This window comes from Lepidochelys kempii, chromosome 11 (genome assembly GCF_965140285.1).
Source record: "Lepidochelys kempii isolate rLepKem1 chromosome 11, rLepKem1.hap1, whole genome shotgun sequence".
Classification (NCBI taxonomy): Eukaryota; Metazoa; Chordata; order Testudines; family Cheloniidae; genus Lepidochelys; species Lepidochelys kempii.
In genome coordinates, this window is record NC_136390.1 from 1,702,328 (window position 1) to 1,714,428 (window position 12,101).

Sequence of the window (12,101 nt, forward strand, 5' to 3'; positions counted from 1 at the left end):
GATGCCACAGGGCCTGATTTCATCCACTGGCCCCTGCACTTATTCCAGGGGTGGCTTTGCAAAGGCTGGAGCCGGTGACTCACTGAGTAGAGGGGAGGAGGCGCAGGGCAGCTCTGCAGACGTGCCCGGGAGGGCGGCCGCCCTGCATGCCCCACACTCCCCATACAGATGGGGTGCCAGAGAGCAGCCTAGGGCCACTGGAATTCACGATGGCAGGTCCAACCTGGGCCAGGCACTGACCTCCGGGAGCCAGGCCCTGGCAAACTCCCAGAACGTACCTCTGCCAATGCCCCTCAATCCCGATCCACACCCCCCTGCTTGTCTAGTCTTTGGGCCCTGCTCCTCACCCCTGATATGTGCCAATGAACCAACCTCCCAGAGAAAGACACCTTACCATGGCAGTGATCACAGGGCTGGAACTGTGGTTCCCTGACCCAGGAAGCTGCTCTGGGAGCAGTGGCCATGGTCGGGAGGACAAAGACCCCTAAGGACGGTACGATGAAGGGAGTGTGGCATGGTTACCCAGCATCTCTGGGCTCAGGCGGCACTCAGGTCTCAGCAGAATGCTGCCTCGTGGTTAGTTTGTGGTCGTGCACGTTCCTGGGGAGGGAGCTCTTGCTAGCAGCAAGGGAGTTTGCTTTCTAACTAGAGTCAGTTCTAGGGGCAGCTGCTCCCTGGGAACCGGGGGGGGAGGTTTTCAGGCTGAAATCCCTGAAAGAGGGGGCTTACCTGCATGCTCCTTATGACCACCTCTGTCCTAGGACTGGGGTGTAACAGAGCAGCACTAAGAAAACACCCAGACTCCATGTCACTGATTGCTTCTCCAATGGGAATCAGACCTGCAAGGCCCTGACAGCTGCTGCCACTCAGCACAGGGGTGACAATGTGGCCTGGAACTCAGCACTCATCCTGTCTGCATCCTGCTCTCCCCATTCTGGCTCCCTGCCCCTCGTTGTCCCCAGCCGGCTCTGCCCTCCTCCAGCACTGTGTTCCCATCTCAGTGAGCATCCCCTCTGAGGAGCCCTGCATGCCCATGGAGCTGCATAGACCATGATGCACAATGGGGCTTTTTAGCTTACATCCCCCGTCCCAGACCTACCCTGTATCGTGACACCTGTTGCTGCCGCCCACAATCCAGGCAAAGGGACGTGGAGCTCCGGGCTGCACACGGCTGCTCTCACATGGGTCTGGCTTGGCTTTGCCCTGGGGGATGGAGCTGGGGCAGGGGTTGGCATGGGGAAGGGGCCAGCCCATGATTGCTTTCACTTATTGCAATCCCCAGTGTTAGTTAGCAGCCAGGTGCTGTCACTCCCAGCTTGATGGATGGGGAAGCCAGCTCCCTCCTTCCTGAGCTGGGAAATGAAGCTAATCAGACCCCAGACACCTTAGTCCAACTCTGATCTGATTAATGACCCCTAAGCCTCTGAACTCATCAGCCATCCTGGCATCTATCAAGGCCTGGGAGCCTCCCCTGCTGCCGGCTGCCTTGTCAATGGGATTCTCATCTCTGCAGGCTTGGGGCCTGTCTCTCTTCCTGCCCCCTTGTTCTCTTCACCCTCCTTTCCCTGCACGCTGTCTGCGGAGCCAGCTGTGCCCAGAAGGGTTTGCAGAGGAAGCCCCAGAAGGGCTGTTCTGGGATTGCCCAGGTGGGGATGAGGATTCGCAGAGGGCTCTGCCCTGGGGAGGGGCTGCCTTGGGCTGGGGGGCCTGGGGACTGGGCTGGGGCAGCATGCTTGTTAGCAGAGTCACCCTGGAGCTCAGACGCCCTGCAGGAGAATTTGCTGTCCTCGGCTTGCTTTCTAACTTACTCTTTCCAAATCTCCTCTCACTTGCAGGGCTCCAGCCATGTCCTCTCCCCAGTGGGCGCCAGGGCCGGGCTTGAAGAGGGAACCTCTGGGGCGAATCCAGCTGATCCCGGCCCCAGGTGCTAATCATTTACCCCAGTGCGCAGCAGCAAGGACGAACCAGGAGGTTTGATGGGCTGAGGCCCCAGTCTCTGGCCTCTGCCCTACACGGGAGAATCCCCACCCCTCCAGCCAGTGTAACCACAGGAAACGGGGCCCACACAGAGCAGTTATGGGAGAGACCTGTCTCAGGGTGCAGCCAAGATGGAACAAGGCAAGAAAGAGAACCGGGCCAGCTCTGAAGTCAAAGGAACTGCCCCCCGACACCAGCCAGTGGGTCTCCCCTCGCAGGCAGAGCCTGCTGCGGGCATCTCCCTGGAGCTGGCCAGAAAACGGAGTTCCCGTTCTGTGAAAAATGTGGAAAACAAATGTCGTCCCAAATCAAGACAAAAAAGCCAAAAATTAACGTTCTGCGGGAACTGAAATCTGGGGGAAAGACCTGTGCTGGGTCAGGCGAGACGTTTCCTTGCAATGCACTGATGGGTATTTTGTTTCAGTTTTGGCCCCTTTGTTATTTTAAGCAATTTTTTTCTCACACAAAGTAAATGTTGCAGGGACGTTTTCATTGCAGATAGGGCAGAATGCTGCTTCCCCGTTCTTTGTCCTGAGCGAAAGGTTGTCAAAATCAGGAACAATTTCATGGGGAAAACCCAGGTTTAATCAAAACGGCATTTCCCAGCGGAAAGCTGTTCGGATGAAGTTGGGTGACCTGGCTCTGGGGCTGGCCATGCCCAGCACCCAAACTCCCTCCCACAGCCCGCACCCCCCCCCACACACCCAAACTCCCTCCCACAGCCTTAGGCAGGTGTGTGTGTGTGGGACTTGGACCTGTTCTGGGCACCACCAAAAATTATACAAACCTGCCGTCCCTGACTCAATTTGAACAGTCCCTCCAAGACATGCTGGCTAGCCACCTTGTGGGCATTGCCCCAGAAGCATTTGAAATCCAGGTATAAAGCCAATACTCATAACTTCAAATACAAAAATGATACATGCAGACAGACAGCATCATCCTAACCAGCCAACCATCGCCTTGTCATAGACATGTTACATGCCACAGTTTGTACAAGAGTCATTGCAAATATATAATGGTGGTCGCAACAATGATCTATATAATCACAGTTTAATCAGGTGATGTCACACCTGTCCTCAGAGGTTAAGAAGAACAATTTTTCTCCCTCCTCCTTGTAACAACCTTTTATGTACTTGAAACTGTTCTCATGTCCCCCCCCTCCCCCGTCAGTCTTCTCTTCTCCAGCCTAAACAAACTCCATTTTTCCAATCTTCCCACATAGGTCATGTTTACTAGACTTTTAATCAGTTTTGATGCTATTCCCACCCTGGGCTCCTCCACACACCACAGCTCTACCAATGCCCCTCACTCCTGACCCGCAGCCCCCTGATAGCCCAGCCCTTGGCATTGGCAGAGATGTGTGGGAAAAGCTTGCCCAGAGCCAGCCCTGTCACGGTTATACAGTGAAGTGGCAAAATTTGCAGATGATACAAAACTACTCAGGATAATTAAGTCTAAAGCTGACTGCGAAGAGCTACAAAGGGCTCTGACAAAACTGGGTGACTGGGCAACAAAATGGCAGATGAAATTCAATGTTAATAAATGCAAAGTGATGCACATTGGAAAACATCATCCTAAATTAGCTGTTACCACTCAGGAAAGAGATCTCGGAGTCACTGTGGGGAGTTCTCTGGAAACATCCACTCAATGCGCAGCAGCAGCCAAAACAGTGAACAGAATGTTGGGACTCATTAAGAAAGGGAAAGAGAATAGGACAGAAAATATCCTGTTGCCTCTCTATAAATCCACGGGACGCCCACACCTTGAATACTGCGTGCAGATGTGGTCGCCCCATCTCAGAAAAGATGGAGTGGACTCAGGAACGATTCAGAAAAGGGCAACAAAAATGATGAGGGGTATGGAACAGCTTCTGTATGAGGAGAGATTAATAAGACTGGGACTTATCAGCTTGGAAAAGAGACGACTAAGGGGGATCTGATAGAGGCCTATAAAATCATCATGAGTATGGTGAAAGTAAATAAGGAAGTGCTGGGGTCACCAAATGAAATTAACAGGCAGCAGGTTTAAAACAAACAAAAGTACGTTTTTTTCCCACACATCACACAGTCAACCTATGGAACTCCTTGCCAGAGGATGTTGTGAAGGCCAAGACTAGAACAGGGTTCAAAAAAGAACTAGATATGTTCATGGAGGATAGGTCCATCAATGGCTATTAGTCAGGATGGGCAGGGATGGTGTCCCTAGTCTCTGTTTGCCAGAAGCTGGGAATGGGTGACAGGGGATGGATCACTGGATGATTCCCTGTTCGGTTCACTCCCTCTGGAGTACCTGGCATTGGCCACAGTTGGCAGACAGGATCCTGGGCTGGATGGACCTTTGGTCTGACCCAGTGTGCCCAGAAGTGGGCCAGGGGATCGACTGTATTAACAGTTATTTTAAAGGATGCTGCCAACCCATGAATTCCTGTTCCTCTCCTTCCCTAGGTTATTAACAAATCCCGCTGCGCTGCCTATTACAATGGGGGATGCAGCGTTGGTGCCTCCGAGTCTGTCCTGGTATACTGGAGAGACAAGGTGGGGGTGGGGACATCTTTTATTGGACCCACTTCTGTTGGGGAGAGAGAGAGGCTTTTGAGCTACAGAGAGGACCGGAAGCAGAGCTCCATGTCAGCCAAAGCTTGTCTCTCTCCCCAAGAGAAGTTAGTCCAATGAAAGATCCCCTTCCCCTCCTTGTCTATTACAATCAGGAGCATTTGACCCCTGCGGCCTTGTCTAGGAAAGTGCCCTGGTTTAACTCAGGCTATGTCTACACGAGCACTTTTGTTGGTGTAATTTTTGTCACTCAGGGGTGTGGGAAAAACAGCCCCGACTGACATACGTTTCACTGGCAGAAGGCTGGTGTGGCCAGCCCGACGCAGCTCCTTGGGGGTGCTTTCATGATGTCTGTCTGGCCCCTCAGCACAGAGCCGCTACGTGGGAGACCTGTCCAGCTCTGCCTGCTAGCCCTGTCCTGTAGACATGGCCTTAGGACATAAACCAGTTCTAATCCGAGTTAAGAACATTCACACAAGGGTTTGCCCTGATTTAACTAAAGGCCTCTGGGAGTGGAGGGCAGGGGGGGATCATTCGATAATTGGCCTGTTCTGTTCACTCCCTCTGGGGCACCTGGCCTTGGCCGCTGTGGGCAGACAGGATCCTGGGCTGGATGGACCTTTGGTCTGCGGGGTCTGGCCCTTCTCTTAGTGCAGCTCTGAGTGTGAAGTAGCCTAGCAGAGACAGGCCTTTTCTGCTGCCCTTCCCCTCAGCCCGCCCAGGGATCCCCCTGCCTCCTGCCCAGTTACCCAGAGGCAGGTGGTTTCCCCCGGAGGCCTTGGACATCTGAGGTTTGCCTCAGTCTGGGAGCAGGGGCTGTCATTTATTACCGGCTTTCCGCAGGCAAACGGTCCAGGGCAGCCTGGGCCGGTGTCCGCCTGAATGGCTCCCGCGAAACCACTGGGAGAAGGAGCCGGGCAGGAGTTAGACAAACATCTCGCTCGTTATTAATTTCGCCCTTATCTGCAAGGGGGTAATTTAGAGCCTGTATAGACGTTTGCAAGGAAAATAAGCGTTCAGATCAAAGGTTAAACACCTCCCCCCTGGAAAGTCAACAGCGTGAATAATCTCTGGGGGCAGATAAAGGCACGTTTGTGTGGGAAAAGAAGCACCCAAGGGCAGGGAGTGAGCGGGAGCCCCGGGAAAGGGCTCCTGGCGCCCCTTCACCCCCCGCAGCTCCGCGTCCAGGCAGGAATGGGCCAGAGGAGTCCGGAGCGGTGCGGGGCAAGCGGGGGGGGGGGGTGGAGGAAAGGCTGGGGGAGGGAAAGCCGGGAAGGAGAGGGGGGAAGAGGGGAAGGGGAGGCCCGTGCAGCCGGCACCAGCCCCTCACGCACCCTGGGCGGGTTCTGCCTCAGGCCCCCTTGTTAGCTGGGAGCGGACACCAGGCGAAGGCAAAGGGCCCGGCTGGACTCGGTGCTGGCGCAGGAGGGGGTCCAGGGCCGGACCTCGCCCCTCGGAGGAGCCAGCCTGGGACGAGGGCCAGAGAGACGGACACCTCCTCTCTCCCCAAAGCAGAGGCAGCCGCTCCTACGGCCAGCACGGCTCTTGCAGGGCTGCCGCGCGCTGGCTTTCCGTTCACACGGGCTCCGCTCCGGGTTAGGACAGTCCTGCGCTACTCACCACGAGGCGGGCGTGTAAAGCGTGGCCGCAGGATTAGCGCGAGGCCGCTGCGGGATTATGGGGAGGGGGCGCGTTGTTCCCACGCTTTCACTTAGACCCCCCTCCCCGCGCGCAGCTCCCAGCACCCGGCCGAGAAACCGGGACCCGAACCGACCTGGCTGCAGCTCCTGGGCCTGGAATCGGCGTGTGGCCCGTGCCCAGGAATTGGGTTGTGGCTCATGCCACAAGAGGTGGATAAACACCCCCCCACCGTGACACGCACAGACCCCTCCCTAGTGCTGCTGGGGGGGGACCGACCATGCGCCCCCAAGACCCCGCTAGCGAGTCATTGCGCAGGTGACAGCGCCTGATTGCGAGGCAGGTTGTGTGTGTGTGTGGGGGGGAGTAGCCAGGCGGGGGGGGGGGGGCTTCAGTCTCCCTCTCAGACCCAACGGTTCGGGCCTGGCCCAAAGCCAGCGACCCCAGACTTCCACTGGCTCCACGGAGGGTTGGAAACGCACCTTATTGCGAACCGCCCCCCCTTGGCCCCGGAGCAGGGCCAGACCCGCCCCCCGGGCAGGAGGTAGGAGGCTGCCTGGCCCGGGTAGTAACGGGGCCAAATCAAATAACGCACCAAACGGACAAGCCCAGGCGGGGCGAGTCGCGTCCTCTAGCCAGGGGCCCTGAGCAGCAGGCAGGGGCTGGGGCGGGCGGGACACACAACAACAGGGCGAGCGCTGGGGTGCAACCGACCTGCCCCAAGCAGACTAGATCGCTCCGGCCGCAGAGCTGGGCTGCCGGGAGGGGGTCCCAGTGGGGGTGGGGGTGTTTTACAGTTAGCAACATATTTTGGGTCTCTCTTTGCCACGCAATTCAGAGCTAAGGAGCCCCCCCCCATAGTAACAATTACTTAAGCGCCCTCGAGTTACTGGCGAGTCTGTTCCTCGGATCTCGCCGGTTCCCGTTGGCCGCCTGGGTGTTTAAATTCGTGTTGAAATTTCATCGAGATTCGGACTGAAAATTCGCAGAATTCGTTTTGTGTTTGACGTTCCCCGTGTCGTGCTGGCTACGGTCTCTTCCCGGGCGGCCGCCACCTCGGGTCCGACAACCACCAGCCAAAGGCACCGCACACGCCAGCCCCGGGGCCCTGCAGTCCTGGGGAGACGGGCATTGGTGTAACGGGCCTGTGCTCAGGCCCCGAGTCCCCCCTGCCCTTGGTCTCCCAGCCTCGCCCTCCGGATCCCACCTGTTCCAAACTGGAGTTTGGCTCTGATCTGACCCGCAAAGGGGGTGTCGCTCGAGCATCAGGGAGGAGTCCAAAGCCCGGGGGCAGCAGAGGGGCTGCGGGGGGCGGTGGGAGCCAATGAAGACCCGGGAGCAAAGGGGCAGGTGGAGGGGAGATGAACCCAAGGCACCCTGTGTCGAGGCGGGGGGGGCTGTCCAGAGGCCGGGGGGGAGCGGGGGGGGCTGTCCAGAGGCGGGGGGGAGGCTGTCCAGAGGCCGGGGGGGAGGAGGGGGGCTGTCCAGAGGCGGGGAGCGGGGGAAGGCTGTCCAGGGGCGGGGGGGGGGAGGCTGTCCAGAGGCCGGGGGGGAGCGGGGGGGGCTGTCCAGAGGCGGGGAGGGGGGGAAGGCTGTCCAGAGGCCGGGGGGGGGCTGTCCAGAGGCGGGGAGAGGGGGAGGCTGTCCAGAGGCCGGGGGGGGGAGGAGGGGGCTGTCCAGAGGCGGGGAGGGGAGAAGGCTGTCCAGGGGCGGGGGGAGGCTGTCCAGAGGCCGGGCGGGGAGCGGGGGGGGGAAAAGGAGCCAGAGCAGGAGGAGGAGGAGGAGAGAGGGAGGTGCCTGCAAAGAAGCCACCAGTCGCTCGAGCGGCGAAACTTTCTAGCACCAGGACCCCCATCCCGGCCGGAACCGCTGCAGGTGCGCTCAGGCTGGGGGTGAAGGCGCCCTGGGGCTGGGAGCCCTGGTGAAGGGACCCGGGCGGCCCCCTGGAGAAGAAGCAGGGATTGCCCTAGGAGGAGGCTGCGGACGGTCCCGTGAGGAGTGACGCCGCAGCGGGGAGCTCCTGCCTCCGGGGAGCAGCGAGTCTGCGGGGCTTGGGGTGGCCTAGGGGCCCCCCGCGTCTCTCCCGAGGGCGCTGGGTCCGCAGGGGGCCGGGCCGTGCAGCCCCCATGGAGAAGTCCAAGAACTTTCGGATCGACGCCCTCTTGGCTGAGGAGCCCCCCCGGCCCGTTCCGAGCGCCTCCCCGCAGGGGCTGAGCCCCGAGAGCTCGGCGGGGAGCCCCGGCTCCTGTGCCCGCACAGAGACGCCGTCTCCCCGTGCGCCCCAGGGCACGGCCCCCCTGCCTGCCCCGGGATTCATCCCCAAGCCTGGCTTGTTGCATCTGCCCCCTCCCGGACTGAGCGCCCTGCCGGCCATGTACCCGTCCCCCCTGTACTCGATCGGGGCCCTGGGGGGCCAGCACCCTGCTTTCCCTTATCCCGGCTTCGCCCACCTGCCTCAGCCCGGCCCGGAGCACCTGAAGGCCGCGGCAGTGGCTGGATCGTTCCCGCTGGAGCACTGGATCCGCGCTGGAATGATGGTCCCCCGGCTCTCAGACTTCCACGGTGAGTAACAGCTCTCAAGGGGGCAGGAGACCGGGGGCCCAGGGCGCAGCGACCAGTAACTTCCCTAGAGGGAGGGAACTCCCGGGGACTCTTCCCCAGGGCGGCCGCATCCCCTTGGGAAAGAGCCCCCCTCTCGTGTGCCAGCTCCGGGCTCCCCGGCTCGCATTCGCTGCGGGGCAGAGGCTGGGAGCCAGGCGGGTTCAGGGGGGGATTTTAGGCAGAAGGAAGAGGTAGGAAGTGGGGAATCCCACTTGGGGAAACCGGAGTAAAGCCTGGCCACCGCCAGCTGCCAAACGCGCTGCCCAGGGCGCGGAGGAAATGTCTCTCTCCGATGGGTCCCCCCATTGCCCGCTGATATCCCCCGGCTCGCCTCCCTCCCCGAGGGGTCCCGGATGCCGCAGGGTCGGCTGGAGACACGGCCCGCCCCGCGCACCCAGAGCCTGGCCAGTCCCGAGTCACAGGCAGGGCCCAGACCCCTCGGCCTCAGGGCACTCGAAGGGGGCTGCTGGGGGGGTCGGGATTTTGCTTTCGGATCACAACAGAGCCCGCAGCGGAGCAGGGCACGATCCCGGAGCGCAGTGGGCCGCGGCTGGGTGCGGCCTTCTCCTCATCGGGCCCACTTCCCTGGGGTCAGCCTCGGGGCGCCTTCTGCGGGTCCCCTGCGGCTCCACAGCCCGGTCCGCACGCTCAGGAGCTGGGCCCAAAACTATCACAGCCCCGCCCTGGTCTCTCTGCTCTCCCGGGGTCCACAGGGCCACAACACCGCAGAGGGCCGCCTTGTGAGCCGGTCCTGCCACTTCCATTCCTCCCTCCTTCTGCCGGAGTAGGGGATCCTTGCCGAGAGACAGACAGGGGGTGTGGGGACAGAGAGATTAGAGTGTAAAGATCGGACTCTATCTATCTATCTATCTATCTATCTATCTATCTATCTATCTATCTATCTATCTATCTATCTATCTATCTATCTATCTATCTATCTATCTATCCCCATCCACCCCCTCTATCTATCTATCTATCTATCTATCTATCTATCTATCTATCCCCATACACCCATCTATCTATCTATCTATCTATCTATCTATCTATCTATCTATCTATCTATCTATCTATCTATCTATCTATCCTCATCCACCCCCTCTATCTATCTATCTATCTATCTATCTATCTATCTATCTATCTATCTATCTATCTATCTATCTATCTATCTATCTATCTATCCCCATCCACCCATCTATCTATCTATCTATCTATCTATCTATCTATCTATCTATCTATCTATCTATCTATCTATCTATCTATCTATCCCCATCCACCCCCTCTATCTATCTATCTATCTATCTATCTATCTATCTATCTATCTATCTATCTATCTATCCCCATCCACCCCCTCTATCTATCTATCTATCTATCTATCTATCTATCTATCTATCTATCTATCTATCTATCTATCTATCTATCTATCCCCATACACCCATCTATCTATCTATCTATCTATCTATCTATCTATCTATCTATCTATCTATCTATCTATCTATCTATCTATCTATCTATCCCCATACACCCATCTATCTATCTATCTATCTATCTATCTATCTATCTATCTATCTATCTATCTATCTATCTATCTATCTATCTATCCCCATACACCCATCTATCTATCTATCTATCTATCTATCTATCTATCTATCTATCTATCTATCTATCTATCTATCCCCATACACCCATCTATCTATCTATCTATCTATCTATCTATCTATCTATCTATCTATCTATCTATCTATCTATCTATCTATCTATCTATCTATCTATCTATCTATCCCCATACACCCATCTATCTATCTATCTATCTATCTATCTATCTATCTATCTATCTATCTATCCCCATCCACCCCCTCTATCTATCTATCTATCTATCTATCTATCTATCTATCTATCTATCTATCTATCTATCTATCTATCTATCTATCTATCTATCTATCTATCTATCTATCTATCCCCATACACCCATCTATCTATCTATCTATCTATCTATCTATCTATCTATCTATCTATCTATCTATCTATCTATCTATCTATCCCCATACACCCATCTATCTATCTATCTATCTATCTATCTATCTATCTATCTATCTATCTATCTATCTATCTATCTATCTATCTATCTATCTATCTATCCCCATACACCCATCTATCTATCTATCTATCTATCTATCTATCTATCTATCTATCTATCTATCTATCTATCTATCTATCTATCTATCTATCTATCTATCTATCCCCATGCACCCCCCTCTCTGTCTAGCGGCAATGGTCTCACAAGGCCGGCAGAATGACCGAGGAATGACGTTTAGACGGACCGAGGGGTTCGGGGGGCACCGGGCCTTTGCCTTGCCAGCTGCGGCCCGCACATTTTCAAAGCGTTTGGGTCCAATAGAATTAAACGGAAATTACAAAAACTGGAAATGGAAATCCCCGCGAAACGGGCGAGCAGCAGAAGCTGGGACGGCCAGAGGCCCCGGCGGGCGGGCGGCCACCCGCGCTCAGGGGATCGGGCAGGGAACGGGTCCCGCTGGGAAATCGCGCCCGCGGGTTTGCGCCTCAGCCACCAGGTTTCTCCTGCCGGGAGCGGCCTTTTCTTGCAACCAGCGAATTGCCCCGGCCGCCGCGGGGCCCCGGCCTGCGGGCTGGGGCCGGGCCGGGACTGGGTTCCCGGTCACCGAGCCCCAGGCGGGGAAATGGGGCCCCGGGGGGTCAAAATCTGCACAGGGCGGCGCGTGCGTTTGACAGCGAAACCCGCAACAAACCTGGCCGGGACCTTGCGGGCAGAGCCCTCGGAAACCCTGCGGCCCCAGGACACAACCCGCTCCCGGGCGGGGTCCCCGAGTCCCGCAGGGCAGGGCGCTTGGGGGCGGGAGCGGGTTCTGCGATTCCTCATTTTCCCTCGCTCCCTGGGTCCCGGTCCTGGGCCAGGCAGCTCCAGGCGAAATGCCCCGTGCCGAGGCCCCCAGCCCGGCAGTTCTGTGCCCCTGGGGGTCTTGCCCTGCCTGCCTCTGTGCCCGGCTCTGGGCTCCCGGGGGTCTTGCTGCTCCAACACAAGGCAGGAGAGGGAAGAGACCCGCGAGGCTCCCCGCACGGGACTTTTCGATCCCTGCGTTACTGCGCAATAATAGCGACCTGCGCCGCACCGCGCCACTGGACCAGGGGCCTGGCAGCCTAGCTGGGACCCTGCCTTGGCTTCAGCATCTGCCCCCGCCAGGCTCCAAGACCGAAAGTCCGGGCTTTCCTTTCTCATTAGAGCAAAGCTTTTCAGGAGGAAGCGACGGGAAATTAGGGGGCTTCCGCTCCCCCAAAACCTTATCTACTGTGAACCCA

General features: G+C 57.3%; 1 protein-coding gene across 1 annotated transcript in view; it reads left to right on the forward strand.

Annotated features, from left to right (window-relative positions):
• Positions 1 to 7,967: 7,967 nt before the first annotated feature.
• The window catches only part of LOC140895243 (uncharacterized), a 37,318-nt gene continuing 33,184 nt past the window's right edge, over positions 7,968 to 12,101 (forward strand). The window contains exon 1 of the mRNA XM_073304678.2: positions 7,968 to 8,729. Coding sequence (XP_073160779.2) covers positions 8,294 to 8,729 — 436 coding nt within the window. The 5' untranslated portion in view covers positions 7,968 to 8,293. The remainder of the gene's footprint in view (positions 8,730 to 12,101) is intronic.